The sequence below is a fragment of the Lontra canadensis genome, unplaced genomic scaffold (genome assembly GCF_010015895.1).
Source record: "Lontra canadensis isolate GAN:19392208 unplaced genomic scaffold, GSC_riverotter_1.0 scaffold2, whole genome shotgun sequence".
Taxonomy (NCBI): Eukaryota; Metazoa; Chordata; class Mammalia; order Carnivora; family Mustelidae; genus Lontra; species Lontra canadensis.
Genome location: NW_022630996.1, coordinates 1,204,464 through 1,226,540, shown reverse-complemented (window position 1 = coordinate 1,226,540; position 22,077 = coordinate 1,204,464). Strand labels below are relative to the sequence as shown.

General features: G+C 38.7%; 1 protein-coding gene across 1 annotated transcript in view; it reads left to right on the top strand.

The window, feature by feature from the left end:
• CNTNAP2 (contactin associated protein 2) overlaps positions 1 to 22,077 on the top strand; it is a 1,928,204-nt gene that overhangs the window by 1,095,977 nt on the left and 810,150 nt on the right. The window contains exon 10 of the mRNA XM_032866749.1: positions 2,511 to 2,682. Within this exon, the coding sequence (XP_032722640.1) occupies positions 2,511 to 2,682 (172 nt within the window). The remainder of the gene's footprint in view (positions 1 to 2,510; positions 2,683 to 22,077) is intronic.

The window sequence follows — 22,077 nt, the reverse complement described above, 5'->3', positions numbered from 1 at the left end:
ATCATGATGTTATTAAACTTCCTACTGCAGCATAGCCAGGATCCAGTTTTCTCTCATTTCCACTCACATTTATTCCTCACTTTCCGTTAAGCCGTTACTGACAACCTCCTCAAGAGCCATCATCAGGCTTCTGCTCACAGTCCTTGTGAAGCCTGCCCAGCTTACTTGTACATCCCAGTCCTTAGGTCACTGCCACTTCTGTAGGTTTTTGTTGTAATTCCCTTCCAGTACCAAATTTATTACTAGGTATTCATTATTGCATAAACAAATTGCCCCAAAATTTAATAGCTGGAAACCATGATTTATTATCTCTCATGGGCTTTTCTAGAAGACTGCTCATGGAATGATCAGCTAGCAGTCTCAGAAACCAAGCCAGATACTAGTATCAGAAGTCATACACAACCACCACTTCATAGTTTTCTACTGATCAGAGTCAGGGCTAACTTAGGGTAGAAGGAGATTAGGAAAGGGTTTGAATACCAGAGGCAAGGATTAATGGACTTCCTCTTGGAAATGTTAGACATAATGCAAGGAAAGGAAAAAAAAAGACACCCTAAATTTTAATAGATATATATAGCAGTTTGTCCTGTAACTGTTTTCGCCTAGAATGTATCCCGTGTAGAAAAGTAAAAGGACTTGACAATTTCAAACTCCAGAATTTATCAGGGCCAAATAGAACATTGTTAGGAGTGACTGATGAAGTCTTGTTTTATGACCTTAATTATGTCCAATTCATAGTGATCTGTGTGCTACACAGCTGCTTTGCTTCAGAGATCTTATTCTCACAAATAGATCAACTCATTTCGAAATATTTCAAAGCTAGTATGGATATTTAGAGATTCCCAAGTACTCAAAAAACAGAACCAAATGAGCGTCTTGTTAAGAGTAGTCAATAAAGTTACAGCTGGATGTTTTCTCTATGCTAAGTTTAGACATTGTACTCCATTCAATTTTATCTTGATTAAACAGATTGAAAATCATATGTATGCATACAACTAGTCTAAATGGGCCACTTATCTAAGATCAGCAGTTTTCTGAGGAGACTAACAATGCAAATGAAAAAAAAATGTGACTTAGGGAAAGATATATACATGCCATATGTTTGATATCGGAAGTAGATTTTTTTAAGTCAAGAAATTAAGTAGAATCCTGTTTTTACATAGTACAGCGTTGATAGAAAAAATGATACACAGCTCTGTGATTAACTCTTAAAGGGAATTCAAATGATAATTACTAGACTTGAAATATCATAACCCATTAATAATGGAAGAAAGGTTTCTATTATCCTAAACTGGTATTACTAGTCAAATAGGACATTTTAAAAAAAAATCACTTAATGGTCAATTTTTTCGATAAGTTTTCTATTGGAAATTCACTTTTATCAACTTAATGACACGTCTTGATCCCAACCCATTCTGTATATATTTTTTTCTGTAGCTACAATATTAGACCGAAATGAATATGTTAATAACTTTAGAATTTTAAGCAGACAAATTAGTACAGTTTAAATTTGCTCCAATAGTAAATTTGGTGTGAGGAAAAATATGAAAAGTAGACACTTTTTGAGACTTTCTGGAGATACTTAATGGGATAGAGAAGTATTCTTTTCCTGTGACTTGCATATAGATTTAATGCACAAACTAAGAATTATGCATTTTTTTCCTATTAAAAAGGCATAATTTAGGTAATTGACTCATTTAGTATTTAAAAGTTATTTTGTATTTTAGTATTTTAAAGTTATTTTGCAATTAAATTTTTAATGTCTGACTTTAAACTTTGTATGTGTATCTTCTGTTGCCTAATAGAACAACTGGTATTTGCTTTTATTTTTTTGTCTTGCTATTCATTCTCTTTTTAGTTTCATTTCTTATCATTTATGCTCCCTATATCATATTAGCTATATAAGATGGATATTCAGAGGAGGGTAGCTGGGCCTTCTGCCTCAATTTATTTCTTTATAATGTTTCTTTGGATTTGATAAATCAAGAAATCATTTGTAATGCAAATATCTTTTTGGATTGAGTTAGACATTAATCCATAAAAAAAAAGCCACCATAATCGATAATGCTTTAGTTTCTTGACATCTGAATAAAGGGCTCTAGGGTATTAAGAAAGTAGAAGTAAATTTGAAGGCATAAAAGGAAGGTGGTAGGTATTTGGGAAAGGTCTAAAGTTTTATGTTTTAATATCTGAAGAGAGAGTCAGGTGAAGAAGTGTAGGAGTGAGCCTTCAAGAGCAGAGGGACAGAGTGATGTGACCAAGGAGGAAAGTGTCAGAGAGAAAATATGATGGATGGCAGATCCCAGAGACAAACATTCACCAGGTTCAACCCTTCCTTCTTCTCCTGAAATAATACTGCTTTCTCAAAAGATTCCATTCTTCTGCGTTGAACAGGACATCAACAAGGGTCAACAGGACAGGGCGGCAGTGGTCATGGAAGACAGCCGGAGGAATTTTAGTGAAGCATGCTGTATGCAGAATGTAACTTTCCCACTTCTTCTCTCTCACAGGTTTTCTGAACCAGATGAATAACTCCAGTCACTCTGTCCTTCAGCCTTCATTCCAAGGGTGCATGCAGCTCATCCAAGTGGATGACCAACTGGTGAATTTATATGAAGTGGCACAGAGGAGGCCCGGGAGTTTTGCGAACGTCAGCATCGACATGTGCGCCATTATAGACAGGTATGCGGTCTTGTCATCTTACTTCTAAGTGTCCAAATTTCTGAATTCATGCTTTTGTTGTGGGACAAGAAACATACACACACACACACACACACACCCCACACACACCCCACGTATAAGAGGTAAGGGGGAGGAGCCATCTGTCATGCCTACAGCATATGTGTGATTTTAGCAGAGACATTTATAGCAGGACCTGGGTATATATGGTAGAACAATCTGGGATGTCACGCCAATCTCCCTCCATAAATGTGAGCATTATGCAGGTAATTTTGCAAGCAACAGCTGAGTTATAAAGGAACTCAGTTTATTTTAAATTTTGCTTCCTACGCCCACAAGCAGAAATACCCCTTCTCTTCTTGTGTTGGTCACGACTCATGCTCAGCATATTTTCCCCTCCAAAGCCCTCTCCTGAAGGAAAAGAAGCTTTAAAAATGTTGGCAGGCAGTATGGGAATTTACTGAAACAGAATATTTAATGTAATTGAGTCTGCTTACAAAATACACATACTGAAATATTGCAAAATCTAATCTATATTCATTTTTGCAAATCTGGGGAGGAGCTTTTTTTTTTTTTTTTTTTATAAAAACCTAGTTGACTTTTCAGAGTAGAAAGATACAACTCATACATGAACTATTACATCATTACATACACTAACCTTAATATATTTCTAAAAAGTGCCTTTCATTCTACCATGAAAAGTAATATGAGATATTTCATCCATAAATAAACCATATCTAACTTTGCGTTGAATTTAATCTGGTGATTTTTAGGTGATTTTCTAAACTGTATTCAAATCTTTTATGAGAGGGCTATCTTACTCTGAAAAATAATTTTATTAATTTTATATATTGCAAGATGAAAATTTCAGAAGTCTTAGTCTACTCCCAACAAAGAGTAGACTTTCAGTCTCTAGTAATCTTACTTCATTTAAGAGGAGATCCTTAGGAAAGTCATCCAAAGACATAAAATGAACCTTAAAAAGACATAAAATCATCTATAATAAAATAAGTTTGCTGCCGTATAACCTCAATAAAATTATATCCATGTGAATGGTAAATTACAGTTTAAATGATGGCTATAGAATGTAACTTTTTTAAGTCTTAATATGTTTATAATGAGACTTGATGACATAGCACAGTTCTTAATTTCTGTTACGTATTTGCAAATACTCATCCTGTTGGCCTAACCAATTTATATTTAAACACAGCAGTGAACAATTTTAATGGAAATATATTCCTAATTTTTGAACCAGCAATAATGCAATAGCTATTATTTCTGCCTAAAGCAAGTGGTAGCAATAATAAGAAAAACTGAGACATGAATGTTTTAAGACCGTATTTGTGATATTTGATATTTATCTATAAATTTTTATTAATTGTCTTCCATACAAGAAGATTTTTCCTTCTTAGTAATATGTATACAGCAGATTGAGTTATTTTGGTGCCTTTTCCATGTCAGTAGATTTAATGATATAATAATTTCTGTCAGTAAACTAACCCAAGTTAGTTTATTCGGCTTTTGTAAACAGGCTAGATTTTATGGTGATGATGCTATTTACTTTGAACAGCATGTATCCTGGACATTATGTTTAAATTGTTTGCTACCAAAGAAATATGGGTAAGATGTTGAGACTTTAATGTTTCACTTCCATGGAGGGAGTAGATGCTAAACTGGCCCCAAAAGAATGAATGGAATTTTTATATATGAAGAAAATGGAAAATGGCATTTCTGATGAGAAGAACAATGCAAGAAAAGATGGAGAATAGGGAATACAGATTTCAATTTTTGGCAGATACAAGAATATACAAAATATTTTTTCACCAAAATGGGTCAGTCCCATTGTCCATATTTCCAAGCATCCTATAGCTGACAGAACAAAGAATATGTCTTTTTTATCCTCCGGGATGATAACCCAGTAGATTAGCTATGGGGAATTTGTCACCTCTGACAAATCAACAATTCTAAAGTCCACTAGGGAATCTATTTTCTGTTTGTTCTCATTTTTGAAAGCAATGACTTTTTTTTTTTCCCCTCCCTAAATTGACGTGTAATTGACATATAACAATATATTAGTTTTTGGCGTAAAACGTAATGAATGGATATGTATCACAAAATGATCATCAGGACAATAGCTTATATACATTAATTTCCAATATATGAAAGAGCACATTCCTTTATTCATCTAAAATGTTCCCAGTTCAAAATTGTCATCTGTGAAGTGCTGTATTTTTGTATGTTTGAAAAAACTGTTTTCACCCTATGCCAACCATTGAGGAGCTCATTGATGAGCTCACCCTTACTCTGTGTCTTTCCATGTGAGGGCACTAGTGGTTTTAGCCTGTCTTCATATAACAGTGACCACCAGATAACACTGGAATGATACATTCCCAGCCCATCTCTAGTTTGATGTTTTCCCTCTAACTAAAACTTTGCAACTGCCCAATCTGTGCCATTTTATTTTCAAACCATCTAAATTTTCCCTAAGTAAGCCTACAGTGGCTCTTTCTTACTTTGTTCCTTTCAGATTTCAGCTTGATTGATTTGAGAGCTATTTTTGAAAGAAAAAAAAAGAAAAAGAATAAATGAGAACATAGGGTAAAAAAAATAGAAAAGCTACCACAGGCACAATTTTTATGAAATATTTGGAGATGATAGAAGCAGCTGCAGTGATTTGATGAGTGGAATTTAGGGAAATCATTTGGGGAAGATGATGGGGTTTTGCTGTGTGTCATAGGGGAATACCCTATGATTTGAACTTATTTCTCTTTCTTTGTGTGTGGATTTACATGTGGCTTGTTTTATTTACTTGTTTGTTTTCTGAGCACAGCAATGAATCAAGAAAAGAGTGAGCATGCCAGGCTGTAGAATTCAGTAGTATGTTCTGAGTGTATCAATGGTGCCAGGCACTGTTCTAGGCACATAGGATACATCATTGAACAAAATAGACAAAGATCCTTGTACTTGTAAAGTTCCCATTCTGAAGAAAAAGGAAGAAAGACAAATGTAATAAGGAAGGAAATATTATAGTAGGAAGAAATAAGTTCTGTGGGAAAAAAAAAAAAAAAGAAGAAGAAGAAGAGCAAATCAAGGAGAACTGGCATTCCAAGAGATTGAGGTGTTGGGTTGTAGTCTAAATGGGTTGGTCAGAGTTAGCCTTATTGAAAAGATGATATTAGTTCAAGACCTGAAAGAAGTAACAGAATTTGCCAATTCTGTTGGCAAGAGAATAGTCAGTGTGGAGAGGACAGTCAGAGCAGCAAGGCTGCCTGGTATGATCTAGGATCAGCACAGGACCAGAATGGCAAATTTGGAAGGACAAGTAGAGTTGTGGGAGAGGAGGCCAGAGCAGTTCTAGAGGCCAGGTCCTGGAGATCTATAAGTTATTTTAACGATTTGGTTTTTATTCTGAGGGAATGAAGGAGCCATGCGGGTTTCTAAGTAGAGCAATGACATGATCTGTCTTACTCTTTTTTTTTTTTTTAAAGATTTTATTTATTTATTTGACAGAGAGAGATCACAAGTAGATGGAGAAGCAGGCAGAGAGAGAGAGAGAGAGAGAGAGGGAAACAGGCTCCCTGCCGAGCAGAGAGCCTGATGCGGGACTCGATCCCAGGACCCCGAGATCACGACCTGAGCCGAAGGCAGCGGCTTAACCCACTGAGCCACCCAGGCGCCCTGTCTTACTCTTTAAAAGGATAACTCTAGGGGCACCTGGGTGGCTCAGAGGGTTAAGCCTCTGCCTTTGGCTCAGGTCATGATCTCAGGGTCCTGGGATCAAGCCCCACATCAGGCTCTTGCTCAGCGGGGAGCCTGCTTCCCCCTCTCTCTCTGCCTGCTGCTCTGCCTACTTCTGATCTCTCTGTCAAATAAATAAGATCTTTAAAAAATAATAATAAAATAAAATAAATAAATAAAAATAAAAGGATAACTCTGGCTGTGGGAGGAGGGAAGATAGGAACAAGGAGCCTAGTATAGTAATCTAGGTGAGAGGTGCTAGTGGCCTAAGACCAGAGTGCTAGCATAAGAGGTAGTGAGATGCAGTCAGTTCTGAATATATTTAGAAAGTAGAGTCAATAGGGTTTCTTGATGGACTAAATATTAGAGTTAGAGAATAAACCCAAATTATTTAGTTTAAGCAACTTGAAGGAAGGAGTTACCATCTTCCAGTGGGAAGACTAGGGCAGAGAAGATTGGTCAAGGGTTGAGGAAAAAGATCAGGAATTCATGTTGAAATTTTTGCTGGACATAGTGGACATATCAAGAAGGCAGTTGGATATACATAAGTAAGAGGCATGTATCTGCAGATTACACAATCAAATGCTGTCTGATAAAATCTCCATGTTTGCCTGTTGAGGGCCTCTGGTTTCTTTAACTGTATTTCATGAAGAGCCATAGGCATGGAAGGGGAGAACATGAATAGCGGGCAGAAAGCCTCTTCCAACATTGGGAGCCTGTAGTTTACCCTTTGAAGGATATCCTGATCTTGGAGAGGAGGACCTTCATCAAACCTTCAGTTGCTAGTATATTCTCTGAAAATGATAAAATATCTAACAAATAACTTCTCTGTTTCTCCTGGATGATTGTCACCTTTTATTTGCTCCTAGTGCCTTTATTTTGTTGGCCCCTTGTGGCAGATGTCTTCAGGTGCCCAGTCAGTTCCTCTTCTTGATCCACGTCTCTCTAACTTCTTTGTAGGCATGAGCATCTGAGAGTCAGAAGCCTTCTAAACACTCCTAGAACTGACTAACGTTGGGTTTGTTCACTGCCTCCCATAGGGCATCACAAAGTGGGTAGGGGGCAGTTAGGGAAGGGAATTGGGAAGGAGCCTTGGGAAGATCCTGGCAAATGTTGGTCAAATGTGTAAACTAGGAGAGTTGCAGTAACAGACTGTGGAACTTGTGAATCTATGTGGAGTTACTGTTTGATTAGCTTGCCTGTGATTCTCATCTAAAACATAGGGGATGACAAAGGTGGTGTTAGATTATTTTGAGCTTATGTAGGTGGTGTTCATGACCGGTCTGGCAAACTTTACCTGCTTTGTGAGTAATATTAATAATACACTACATCTTGCTGATTGTGATTTCTGTATCAATCGTCAGGCCACCCTCATCGTGTAGCTCCAGAGAGATATTCTTTCTTTGTCGTAGGCAGGAGTGACAATGGGATACAGTCCTGGCTAATGAGAGATAAGCAGAAGTCACCTATGGTATTCTTGAGGAAGCTTTTAGTTTCTTGATTCACATGTCACTCCTTCTGTTCCACTGTCCTTGTTCAGAGGCCTGGAGCTGTATGGTCTAGAGTACCAGAACTCAAGCGATCCAGAGTCAACAAAGACCTCCACTCCTTTTTTTAAGTGAAGAGAAGCATTTCCTGTTTATTTAAGTCACTGTGAGTCAAGTTCTCTTCTTCTTGGAGCCAAAAACATCTGCCCTTTCCCTATTCTCCATTCTAAAGTCAACCAGTACTTTTTTTTCTTTCTTTCTTTCTTTCTTTTTTTTTTTTTTAAACCAGAACACAGAGGAACACATTCCCAAGTATGGAAATGGCTTTGAAACAAAACATGGTAAATTTATTTTAGGATATATTAAGTTGCATGCCTGTGATGTTCCCCAGGGATTGAACTTTGGGGACAAAATGGCTGTTTAGAGGCCAAAGCACATTTATATTGTTAGAATCAGCAGTGGGTAGAAAAATTAGTAAAAGTACTTCATTAGAATGAGAATCTTGCTTACCTTTCCTATAATCTCCCTTGTAAGTATAGTAAGAAACAAAACCAGTAAACATTCTAGAGAGCACAGAAAGCATAAAAGGAAGAGTAAATGCCCCAACTTAACCACATCCTGCAAAATTGCCCCTTGAGAAATTGAATAGACTGGATCCTATTTTTGAGTTACTAAAAGTCTTCATTATATATTTGGATAGAAATGCATAATCATAGACCCAGTTTTTATTTTTTTTAGTTAAATGGTTTCTTTTTTTTTTTGTTCAATGCTTTTTTTTTTTTTAAACATATAATGTATTATTAGCCCCAGGGGTATAGGTCTGTGAATCGCCAGGCTTACACACTTCACAGCACTCACCATATCACATACCCTCCCCAGTGTCCATAATGCAACCACCCTCCCCATACCCATATCCCCCCAGCAACCCTCAGTTTGTTTTGTGAGATTAAGAGTCTCTTATGATTTGTCTCCTTCTCGATCCCATCTTGTTTCATTTCTTCCTTCCCTACCCCCCAAACCCCTATGTTGCCTCTCAAATTCCTCATATTAGGGAGATCATATGATAATTGTCTTTCTCTGATTGACTTATTTCGCTCAGTATAATACCCTGTAGTTCCACCCGTGTTGTTACAAATGGCATGATTTCGTTTCTTTTGATGGCTACATAGTATTCTGTTTGTGTGTGTGTGTGTGTGTGTGTGTGTGTGTGTGTGTGTATACATACTACTTCTTCTCTTCTTCTTTATCCATTGATCTGTCGATGGACATTTAGGTTCTTTCCATAGTTTGGCTATTGTGGACATTGCTGCTATAAACATTTGGGTGCATGTGTCCCTTCAGATCACTACATTTGTATCTTTAGGGTAAATACCCAGTAGTGCAATTGCTGGGTCATAGGGTAGCTCTATTTTAAACTTTTTGAGGAACCTCCATGCTGCTTTTCAGAGTGGCTGTACCAGCTTGCATTACCATCAACAGTGTAGGAGGGTTCCCCTTTCTCTGTATCCTCACCAGCATCTGTCTTTTCCTGACTTGTTAATTTTAGCCATTCTGACTGGTGTGAGGTGGTATCTCATTGTGGTTTTGATTTGTATTTCCCTGATGCCGAGTGATGTTGAGCACTTTTTCATGTGTCTGTTGGCCATCTGGATGACTTCTTTGCAGTAATGTCTGTTCCTGTCCTCTCCCCATTTCTTGATTGGATTATTTGTTCTTTGGGTATTAAGTTTGCTAAGCTCTTTATAGATTTTGGATACTAGCCCTTTATCTGATATGTCGTTTGCAAATATCTTCTCCCATTCTGTCAGTTGTCTTTTGGTTTTGTTAACTGTTTCCTTTGCTGTGCAAAAGCTTTTGAGCTTGATGAAGTCCCAGTAGTTCATTTTTGCCCTTGCTTCCCTTGCCTTTGGCGATGTTCCTAGGAAGAAGTTGCTGCAGCTGAGGTCGAAGAGGTTGCTGCCTGTGTTCTCCTCAAGGATTTTGATGGATTCCTTTCTCACATTGAGGTCCTTCATCCATTTTGAGTCTATTTTCATGTGTGGCATAAAGAAATGGTCCAGTTTCATTTTTCTGCATGTGGCTGTCCAATTTTTCCAACACCATTTGTTGAAGAGACTGTCTTTTTTCCATTCTTTTTTCCATTCTTTCCATTCTTTCCTGCTTTGTCAAAGGTTAGTTGACCACAGAGTTGAGGGTCTATTTCTGGGCTCTCTATTCTGTTCCATGGATCTATGTGTCTGTTTTTGTGCTAGTACCATACTGTCTTGATAATGACAGCTTTGTAGTAGAGCTTAAAGTCTGGAATTGTGATACCACCAACTTTGGCTTTATTTTTCAACATTCCTCTGCCTATTCGAGGTCTTTTCTGGTTCCATATAAATTTTAGGATTATTTTTTCCATTTCTTTGAAAAAAATGGATGGTATTTTAATAGGGATTGCATTAAACATGTAGATTGCTTTTGGTAGCATAGACATTTTCACAATATTTGTTCTTCCAATCCATGAGCATGGAACATTTTTCCATTTCTTGGTGTCTTCCTCAATTTCTTTCATGAGTACTTTATAGCTTTCTGAGTACAGATTCTTTGCCTCTTTGGTTAGATTTATTCCTAAGTATCTTACGGTTTTGGGTGCAATTGTTAATGGGATCGACTCTTTAATTTCTCCTTCTTCTGTCTTACTGTTGGTGTATAGAAATGCAACTGATTCCTGTGCATTGATTTTATATCCTGAAACTTTACTGAATTCCTGTACAAGTTCTAGCAGTTTTGGAGTGGAGTCTTTTGGGTTTTCCACATAAAGTATCATATCATCTGCAAAGAGTGAGAGTTTGACTTCTTCTTTGCTGATTCAGATGCCTTTAATTTCTTTTTGTTGTCTGATTGCTGAGGCTAGGACTTCTAGTACTATGTTGAATATAGCAGTGGTGACAGTAGATAGCCCTGCCATGTTCCTGACCTTAGAGGAAAAGCTCTCAGTTTTTCTCCATTGAGAATGACACTCGCTGTGGGTTTTTCATAGATGGCTTTGATGATATGGAGGTATGTACCCTGTATCCCTACAGTGTGAAGAGTTTTGATCAAGAAAGGATGCTGTACTTTGTCAATTGCTTTTTCAGCATCTATTGAGAGTATCCTATGGTTCTTGTTCTTTCTTTTATTAATGTATTGTATCACATTGATTGATTTGCAGATGTTGAACCAACCTTGCAGCCCAGGAATAAATCCCAGTTGGTCGTGGTGAATCATCCTTTTCATGTACTGTTGGATCCTATTGGCTAGTGTTTTAGTGAGAATTTTCACATCTGTGTTCATCAAGGATATTGGTTTGTAATTCTCCTTTTTGATGGGGTCTTTGTCTGGTTTTGGGATCAAGATAATGCTGGCTTCATAAAATGAGTTTGGAAGTTTTCCTTCCATTTCAGTTTTTTGGAACAGTTTCAGGAGAATAGGCATTAATTCTTCTTTAAAATGCTGGGTAGAATTCCCCTGGTAAGCCATCTGGCCCTGGGGTCTTGTTTGTTGGGAGATTTTTGATCACTGTTTCAATCTCCTTACTGGTTATGGGTCTGTTCAAGTTTTCTATTTCTTCCTGGTTCAGTTTTGGTAGTTTATACATCTCTAGGAATGCATCCATTTCTTCCAGATTGTCAAATTTGCTGATGTTTAGTTGCTTATAATATGTTCTTATAATTGTTTGTATTTCTTGGGTGTTGGTTGTAATCTCTCCTCTTTCATTCATGATTTTATTAATTAGGGTCCTTTCTCTCTTCTTTTTGATAATTCTGGCCAGGGGTTTAGTAGTCTTATTAATTCTTTCAAAGAACCAGCTCCTAGTTTCTTTGATTTGTTCTACTGTGTTTTCAATTTCTATTTCATTGATTTCTGCTCTGATCCTTATTATTTCTCTTCTCCTGCTGTGTTTAGGCTTTCTTTGCTGTTCTTTCTCCAGTTCTTTTAGGTGTAGGTTTAGGTCGTTTATTTGAGACCTTTCTTTTCTCTTAAGAAAGGCTTGCTTTCCTCTCAGGACTGCCTTTGTTGTGTCTCACAGGTTTTGAACAGTTGTTTTTTCATTTTTATTTGTTTCCATGAATGTTTTGAATTCTTCTTTAATTTCCTGGTTGACGAATTCATTCTTTAGTAGGATGCTTTTTAGCCTCCATGTATTTGGATTCTTTCCAACTTTCTTCTTGTGATTGAGTTCTAGCTTCATAGCATTGTGGTCTGAAAATATGCAGGGAATGATCACAGTCTTTTGGTACCTGTTGAGACCTGATATGTGACCCAGGATGTGATCTATTCTGGAGAATGTTCCATGTGCACTAGAGAAGAATGTGTATTCTGTTGCTTTGGGATTGAATGTTCTGAATACATCTGTGGTGTCCATCTGGTCCAGTGTGTCATTTAAGGCCTTTATTTCCTTGTTGATCTTTTGCTTGGATGATCTGTCCAAGTGAGGGGGAGTGTTAATGTCTGTCCAAGTGAGGGGGGGTGTTAACGTACCCTACTACTATTGTATTATTGTATATGTATTTCTTTGTTTTTGTTATTAATTGGTTTATATAACTAGCTACTCCCTTGTTAGGGCATAGATATTCAAAATTGTTAGATCTTGTTGGACAGACCCTTTGAGTATGATATAGTGTCCTTCCTCATCTCTTATTATAGTCTTTGGCTTAAAATCTAATTTATCTAATATAAGGGTTGCCCCCCCAGGTTTCTTTTGATGTCCATTAGCATGGTAAATTGTTTTCCACCCCCTCACTTTAAATCTGGTAGTGCCTTTGGTTTATTATGAGTTTCTTGTAGACAGCATATTGATGGGTTCTGTTTTTTATCCATTCTGATACCCTGTGTCTTTTGATTGGGGCATTTTAGCCCATTTACATTCAGGGTAACTATTTTTTTTTTAATTTTTAGTTTTTTATTAACATATAATGTATTATTAGCCCTAGGGGTACAGGTCTGTGAATTGCTAGGTTTATACACTTCACAGCATTCACCATAGCACATACCCTGTCCAATGTCCATAACCCAACCCCCCTCTCCCTACCCCTGTCCCCCCAGCAACTCTCATTTTGTTTTGTGAGATTAAGAGTCTTTTATGGTTTGTCTCCCTCCTGATCCCATCTTGTTTCATTTTTTCCTTTGATTCAGGGTAACTGTTGAGAGATATGAATTTAGTGCCATTGTATTACATGTAAGGTTACTGTTAGTGTATATTGTCTCTGTTCCTTTCTGGTCTACTACTTTTAGGCTCTCTCTTCGCTTAGAGGCCCCCTTTTAATAATTCCTGTAGGGCTGGCTTGGTGTTTACAAATTCTTTTAGTTTTTGTTTGTCCTGGAAGATTTTTATCTCTCCTTCTATTTTCAGTGATAGCCTAGCTGGATATAGTATTCTTGGCTGCATGTTTTTCTCGTTTAGTGCTCTGAATATATCATGCCAGTCCTTTCTGGCCTGCCAGGTCTCTGTGGATAAATCTGCTGCCAATCTAATATTTTTACCATTGTGTGTTACAGACTTCTTTCTTCTTTCCGGGCTGCTTTCAGGATTTTCTTTGTCACTAAGACTTGTAAGTTTTACTATTAGATGATGGGGTGTGGACCTATTCTTATTGATTTGGGGGGATGGGATTCTCTGTGCCTCCTGGACTTTGGTGCTTGGTCCCTTTGCCAGATTAAGGAAATTCTCTATAATAATTTGCTCCAATATACCTTCTGCCCCCCATCTCTCGTTCTTCTTCTTATCTTCTGATAAGATAAGTTGGTTGGAGAAGAAAGAAAAAGAAAGTGGAGAGAATTTGCTCAGGCTGGAGACTAGAACAAAGCCCTGTGCTAGATTTAGGGTATATTTTGATCTATTAGAAGAAAATGTATCTCCCCAAAAATTTTTTTTAAGATTTTATTCATTTATTTGACAGAGGTTACAAGTAGGCAGAGAGGCAAGCAGAGAGAGAGGAGGAAGCAGGCTCCCTGCTGAGCACGGAACCTGATGCAGGCCTTGATCCCAGGACCCTGGTATTATGACCTGAGCCGAAGGCAGAGGCTTTAACCCACTGAGCCACCCAGGCACTCCCCAAAATTTTTTAGAAGACAAAACCCTATATGTATACAAAATATAAAGTTAGATACAATGAAGGATAAAATATGACTACAGTAATGAAGGTTTGAAAAGACTTTTTTAGAAAGGTATTGTTAAGATATACTATTTAAAAAACGTTAAAAGAGGAAAGACTAAAATTAAAAAAATTAGAATAAGAAAAAAAAAACCTAAATAAATTTAATTAACTTTGTAAGACTGAAGAATCATGGGGAGAAAGCCATGAATTTCATGCTTTGCTTTCCCATCCTCTGGAATTCTGCTGTTCTCCTTGATCAGTGAGTTTGGTTTTGGCTGGATGTTCTTGCTGATCTTCTGGGGGAAGAGCCTGTTGAAGTGATTCTCAAGTGTCTTTGCCCGTGGTTGAATTGCGCCGCCCTTGCCAGGGGCTGGGCTAAGTTATCTGCTTGGGTTCACTCTTGGAGCTTTTGTTCCCTGAACACTTTCGATAGAGCCCTGGAGGACAGGAATGAAAATGGCAGCCTCCCAATCTCCGCCCGGAGGAGCCGAGAGCTTGGGGCCCCACTCCTCAGTGCGCCCTCGGAGAAAAGTGATCAAATGCTCCTGTCTTCCTGGTCTCCAGCTGTACTCTGAGCTCACCCAGCCTGTGACCAAGCATTTCTCTTTGGCACACAGCCCTGTTTGGAGTCTCCAAACCCAGCAGATCCTGCTGCTCTGCTCTTCCTGCAGATGAAGGTTAGTCTCCCCAGATCTGCCACTTGTGGGTTCCCTGCTCAAAGAGCAGTGGTCTGACTGTGCCACGGACCACAGTTTAAGGTAACCCCGAGCTGAGAGCTCACTCCTCTGCTCCATCTCTGTAGCCAGCTTCCCCGCTCTAGTACCTGCGAGCTCTGCGACACTCAGGCACCGCCGATCTTTCTGTGACCCTGCAGGACCTTTGACCACGCTTTCCCTGCAAGGGCTCCTCCCCCGCTTAGCCCCTGGAGCGATGTCCCTCAGTGGAGCAGACTTCTAAAAGTTCTGATTTTGTGCTCCATTGCTCCACCGCTTGCTGGGAGCTGGTGCCTTCCCCTGCGGTCTATCTTCCTGTCACTTCGGATTCACTTCTCCACACATCCTACCTTTCAAAAAGTGGTCAATTTTCTGTTACTAGAATTGCTTCTCTTCTTCTCTTTGATCTCCTTTTGGGTTTATAGCTGTTCGGAATGGTTTGATAAGCTATCTAGCTGATCTCCTGCTACCTGATGTCATCTCAGCCTGCTACTCCTCCTCCTCCTCTGCTACGTAGGAATTGTTCAATGCTTTCTTTTCAAGAACATCCACCCAGTTTGATTTTTTTCCTTGAAAAAAAAATGAGGTATATATATATATATATATATATATATATATATATATATATATTTTATAAGAGCACTTAAATGAGGGTTGTATAGAATCAGTGTGTGTCTCAAAACTAAGCTGACTCTGTTGGAAAGGTGAACAGCAAGTAAGTAGATACGTGTTATCAGTTCAAGGAGATAATGAGTTTCTATAAAAGCAGGTTTAAATTTATAGTCCTAACTTAGAGGAAGAGCACATGTCGTGTTCTTTATCTTCTTCTTCTTCTTTTTTTTTTTTTAGATTTCTGTATTTGTCAAAGAGAGAGCGCGCTTGCAAGCAAGGGGAACAGCAGGCAGAGGGAGAAGCAGGCTCCCCTCTGAGCAAGGAGCTCGATGTGGGACTGATCCCAGGATGCTGGGATCAAGACCTGAGCCAAAGGCAGACACTTAACCGACTGAGCCACCCAGGCATCCCAACATTCTTTATCTTCTAAAATAGATCTTCATTTGCTCATTTGCTCCCATTTCCACACAGTAGCAGAAAAAAAAAAAAGTATTTGAAGACATTTGAAAATCCTAATAACTTTATATGTATATTATATATTATATGCATATATAATAACCAATCAAAATGGGATTCAAACTTAGTCAAATGTCAAGCTCCCTTTTGGGCTGTTGTCCCATTTTGAGTGACCTTGACCCCTCCAGCAAGACCCTTGGTTCAGGGCCAAACAACTTACTTAACTTGGGGTGTGTTCCACGCCCTCTACTCCAGTTCCTTTTGGGCTCTCCTGCAGGTCTCCAGCCTGTTGAATGCCCAGGAGTCAGCCTCTGTCCCTGCTTCCCACTGATCTGGCAGCTGTTTCTGCTGGCCTAGGGGTGATGCCTTAGCTACTGCGGGGCTCAGGTTCTGGGATCTGTGTAACACGATCACTCTTCCCAGTTTGTCTGGGACTGGTGCACTTAGCACTGAGAACTGAGTTCTGGGTAAAGCAGAACGGTTGTTTACTCAAAATGTGTGCACCCTCTGCCCTCCTTCTCCACATTCCCTTTTTCTGGTCTGCCAGCGATCTAAACATTTTAATAGATGTCATAGGGTCATGCTGTGATTTCTGGATCTCTTGCAACCTGCATATGAGCAGAAATGAATAATGGCCTGTGTACACGGGTAGAGTGTTAGGTGCGGACAGCTACAGTAGGCCTCCCTCTGCCTGTTTGTCATACCTCCATATCTACTCTATAGCACCCACTTCAGGCTGACATGAGGCCTCTATAAATCAGATTCCCAAAGGCAGAAAGCAAGGCACAAGCCACCAGTATCATAGACGTCCAGTCTCTTGAGGTTCATTCAGTCAACAAATACCTAGGAAAGATCACATCAAACAGTGAACACCCTCCTGAGATCAATGCTGAGGTGGTCAGGGAGGGTCATTGATCAGACCTTAAACTGTCTTAACACTTTGGGTACCTCTTTTTTTTTTTGCTTTCAAAGACCTAGTTCTTTCAAACCAAAATCCTGTTGGTTTTAGACTATCTTGCCAAAATTGAATCCTCATGACTGCTAACTTTTTGTTCCAGTCCAGAGTCCAGAGGTGCATGCTCCCAGCTCCCAGCACAACCCCCCATGACAATTTCCTTGAACTTCTGAGTGGACAGTCACAGCACAAGAAGAATTTCATGGAAAATAAACAGAACCAAAACTTTGAATTTAAATATCTAAAAATTCTGTCCATAGGAAAGGGAAGCCCTATCTTACAAACATGAATATTTCTGTAGTGACAACATCTATGCCAGACTTTCTTTCTCCTTCACTTGGATCATTGCCAGGAATGATCAGCAATCCCTGTGCTAACTGATGAAAGATTACCTGAACCCTTGCTGTGAAGGAGAGGAGAGGCAACCGCGTTAATGCTCAGAGACAAAACCCTTTGCCCTTCTTTGCTCCTGCTTTTATTGGTCCTTCAGGATAATCACAAATCCTTATCACTGTTTCTCCAGCTCGTGGCGTGTGACAGAGGGTCTTACTGAAACTGGGAGGATCTGTGTATGGGAAAGATACCGGTATGCTAACCTGCGTGTTCTGCTAAATATAGCCTAAGGGACAATGCATACATCTCTTAGATGACTGGGTGGCTGTTTGGGCTAAGAAAGTTTTCCAGAAGGTCACTCCCTGGGCATTCCAAGGGCAAAGGGGTCCCGTAGGCCTCCGCATTCCAAAGGCCTACACCCTTCTCCAAAACCTTCCATCACCCTCCCACGGCTTCTGTGTTACATTTTAGCAAACCCGGTATCATGGCTGATTTCATGCTCTGCGTTAACCCCAACAGATCTTGCTAAGCACAAACTGCAGGCCTCGGGGTCTAACACCTTTTCACAGATTTCCAGGCTGACTGGCCCCTTCTGTTCTTTATTGAGAAATGTTCATGTTGTCAGAGAGGCTGGTCTCAGGCTGTGTCTGTGCTTCTTGTTCCTTAGGTGACATTTTGTCTTTTACCCTTAGGTTCTTATTACTACTGCTGCAGGCTTCTGGGAATATGGTACTTTTACTTCATGGTAATTATGCAAAAGATGTAAGGGAGACAGGAAGCGTCTTGGGGGAACTACACATTATTCAAAACATTGTGTCTGGCTGAATTTTGGCAGTATTGTGACTGATCTCATCAAACTCCAAGGGGCAAAGAGCAGATTGGCTAAAACTCTTTTTGGGAGAACTGGAGCCAACAAACAATTTTTCAGACATGAAGCTGGATTTCCTTTTGGGGGAAACATCCTGAGGATAAGAGCTATTCAGTGTCCTAAAACCAAATCACCAGATTAAAATAAACAGAAAAAAGAGGTGTCACATAATCCAGCTTTATTTTCTTATGTGACAGTTCATTTTGTGATTGTTTATTATAGATATGTCTGTCTCTTCACCTTATCTCTGTGTGTTCCCTGTCTGGGGTTCCACTGATTTTATATTCCTGCTTATACTTAAACATTTAAGCCATGGTCTTCTATCTAGCACAAAAACATAAACTCAGTAACCTGGAAGCATCACACACTGAGGTGAGCCCATGTTCAAGCCAGTTGCCTTTCTGAAGTGGTTTCAAAGTGATTTTATTTTTAAGTACAAATAGGGTACTTGAGTGACAAAACTTATTTAAAAAATAAAGTACAGTAGTGAAATGCCAAGGAGATAACTCTCTTAGGAGAAAAAGAAGAAAAAAGTTGAATTAACCATTTTTAAGATTCAACAGCAGCCTTATTCTTTTTTGATGTATTGCATGTATTAGGACAAAAGAAACTATATTTGCTTTTGGCGTGGCATATAGCTGTGCTTTGACATTTAAATCCCAAGGAAGGCCTAGTGCATAAAAGTAATGTCAGAAAACAGTTATGTGTTTGAAGATAAGCAAAAGGGAAAAAGAAATAATTTTAACATGTAGCTAAATCAACTACAGAGAGATTGAAATGAGTCATTAAATTTTGGGTTTTTTGGTTTTTTGTTTGTTTTTGCTTTGGGTAATTAGATTACCTGAAAAATAAAAACAAAAGCAAATCATTAAAAATATATATTTAAAATATCTGTCTTAACAATATTTTCTTAAGATAATGCTTTTGTCAATTACTTAGATGTATTACAAAATTTTTATTGATTTCTGAGAATGTATTCAACAGCCCTCCCCTTAAACCAACTGCACAGATAATAGACACTTCCTATTCCCTTTGTAAAATACAAAGAGTGATACCGATAGCCTAGTGGATGAAGTTTTTGAGCCGGTAGGGGAGGCTACCCTCCTTCATCTGTTGTACATCCCACCTGCTGTGTGGAAGTCCATTGTTCATTGTCAATGATGTTAACAAATATGTTACTCAAATCATACTTGTTATTATAATAACATGGTCTAATTAAATACTGAATGGATTTTCAAATGAGTAGAAACAAAAAGAAATAATTTCAGTTAAAACCAAATTAAAAGGTTTTAGAAAGACAAGTGGCTAAAAGCAAAAAACACCCTCAGTGTAGGTATGGACAAGCCAACTGTAAAAATTTGCAGAGATCCATTGATTACATTGATTCATTGATTACTTCAGTTTTCCCTGCACTTTACGAAATCAAAGCTAGAAGTTGAGGGTGATGCTTTACGGAATTCGTTCTTCAGAAAGAACGTGGATCGGAATTGTAGAGTTCCAAGCAGTGCACCCAGAGCAATTCCCTCTGGCAGGTGACTCTGTGAATTTACCTGATGGAGGTTTTAAGTTAAATTAAAATTGTTAAGGTATGTATCCTTTTAATGGTTTCTGTCTTTACCTCAGGAAGCCCAGCATATTTTAGACTTCTACTAATCTAGTAGTTCTCTAATCTAGAACTAAATGGAATTAGAATTCACTTTTTTTCTTTTGCTTTCTTTATTCCAAATAATGGGAAGGGTGGGGAGAGAAAGGGAGGAAGGAGAATGGGAGGAGAGAAGTGAGGAGGGAGGGAAGGAGGTAGGGAGGGAAGTAGGAAGGAGGCAGGAAGGAAGGAAGGGAAGTAAAACTGTGAAGTCACATTGCTCTCTAGTAAGTTGATATGGGACATTTTCTACTTTCATTAAAACAGAAATCAGAGGTAAACATTAAAGGCTGTTGTCTATTTTTTATAGGAGTTTGAAATTTGCATTTTCTTTGAAAAATTTCCTTTACTATTTAAATGACCCATAACCCAAGAAGAAAGAGAAAGGAGTCAGATTTCTCTATGGTAGGAAAAGCAGTTTTATTAAGACTTGGAACTTGCCATCATTTTTAGTTTACTTGTTAATTGAGCAGAAGTACTTCATCTTTCTGTGGTTGCATTCGTACTACCCGAAACCAGTTTCAAAAGGGCAACAAGCTTAGCTTTTTAGATAATGCTGTCTAAAATTCTTTAACTCACCCATTGCCATATTAGAGATAAATACTTCTTTATCATCTGTGTCTGTGAATTCATTGAGGAACTTATTAGAGTCTGAATCTCATTTTGTTTACCGAATTCTGCTTACATCAAAAAGAATGTTACATGAGTAAGGGAGGAATGCAGCTGGAAGGGGTGGGGAATGTGTGTGTGTGTGTGTGTGTGTGTGTGTGTGTGTGTTTGGAATGTGGTTGAAGAGTGAATCTGTAATAAATTTTAACAAATAAAATGCAATATCTGAAAAGTGTTCTTAATTAGTAAATAGATTGATTTAAATAGACTTACTTTCAGTTGTCATAAGGATAGACCATACAGTGTTTGTTTATAGGACTAATTTTGCTCACCTTTAACAAGTGCTGCCTTTAAACTTTTAGTCCAGTGGTTTCCTGATCTTTGGTTGTCTGGCAGAATCCCAAAAAGTGTTCATCAACATGAAAATTATTTTCATGGACACACTACTGTGAAGACCCTCTCTGGGCAAATGAATGTGACACCACAGTGAATTATTATTTTTTGTTTCTTGAAAGTTTAAGCATTCCAAAATTAAGGGGGAAAGAAAAACCTTTGCAATTTTAGAGAGTGCCATTTCTGAAGTTAGATAGACATACCATACACAAGGAGGCACATGGTTCCTTTTTCAGGTTTGTTCTAGTATGTTAACTCAAGAGACCTTTCTTAATCTCCCGAGGAGATCAAAGTTAACATACTAGAACAAACCTGTAAAAGGAAGGAAGGAATGAATGGTCTACCCAATGAGAAAACCGAAAGATACAGAGTAGGATTTCTTTTCACAAGAAATGTAGTAATTTAGCCATGGGAATAACAAGCAATCATAACATTTGTTTAAAATCTATATTACGAAGGATGAGCCTCCAGATCACTACAGAGAATGGTTTCTAAGGGAAATTAGTGAAGGGGGCTGTGGTTGCTGTTGGAGGCTTCAGAGAACACGTCGAACTTTAGAGCAACAGTAGCCTCATGATAAGAAAGAAGGGCAAAGAACATGCCCGTGAACGCAGATGAGCAGAAGTGCAGAGACACAGATGGCCATGTCATATTTCTGACATGAAAGTGACTGTTTAGACTAAATGGTGTAGGGGGTCATTCATTCATTCCTTTATTCACCCATTCATTCCACAGTCGTTCATTGATTACCTGCCATGGGCCAGGGATAATGTTAGTTTTGATGAATAAGACATAACCTTAAGGGCCTTTACATCCGTAGTAAAAGAGGCAGATATTAAAAAAACACAATTACTGAAAAAGCTGAGAATGTGTGCACAAGGGATGGCAGCTTTAATTCTCCCTGGGATTTCCAACGAGGATGGAGGAGATTGTACTGAGGAGCAGTTTGCAGCTCACTGGAAGGACATTCCAGCAGGATGGGAAGCCCATGAAAAAGGCCATGGGTGTGAGGAAGAGAGACCTGTAGGGAACTCACGTGTTACCATAGGGCCCCCAGAGATGGGCAGCTATTAGTATAAAGCTAGCAATTCAGGGAGAACCTATTAGAAAGAGGTCTACTAAATTTTTCTTTTTAATTTATTCTCTGGGCAGTTAAGGGACTTTTTTTTTTTTAAAGATTTTATTTATTTATTTGAGAGAGAGCATGAGTGGCGTGGGGCATTGTCAGAGGGAGAAGGACAAGCAGGCTCCCCACTGAGCAGGGAGCTGGATACGAGGCTCTATCCTAAGACCCTGGGATCATGACCTGAGCCAAAGACAGACTCTTAACCCACTGAGCCACCCAGGTGCCCCCAGTTAAGGAACTGTTGAAGGATTTGCAGGGAAATCGACTTTTCATTGTTGACATTTGCTCTGATGATCTGAGCAGAGGTCACCACCTCTGATAGCCTGAGCTATCCGTGTAGTGACAGG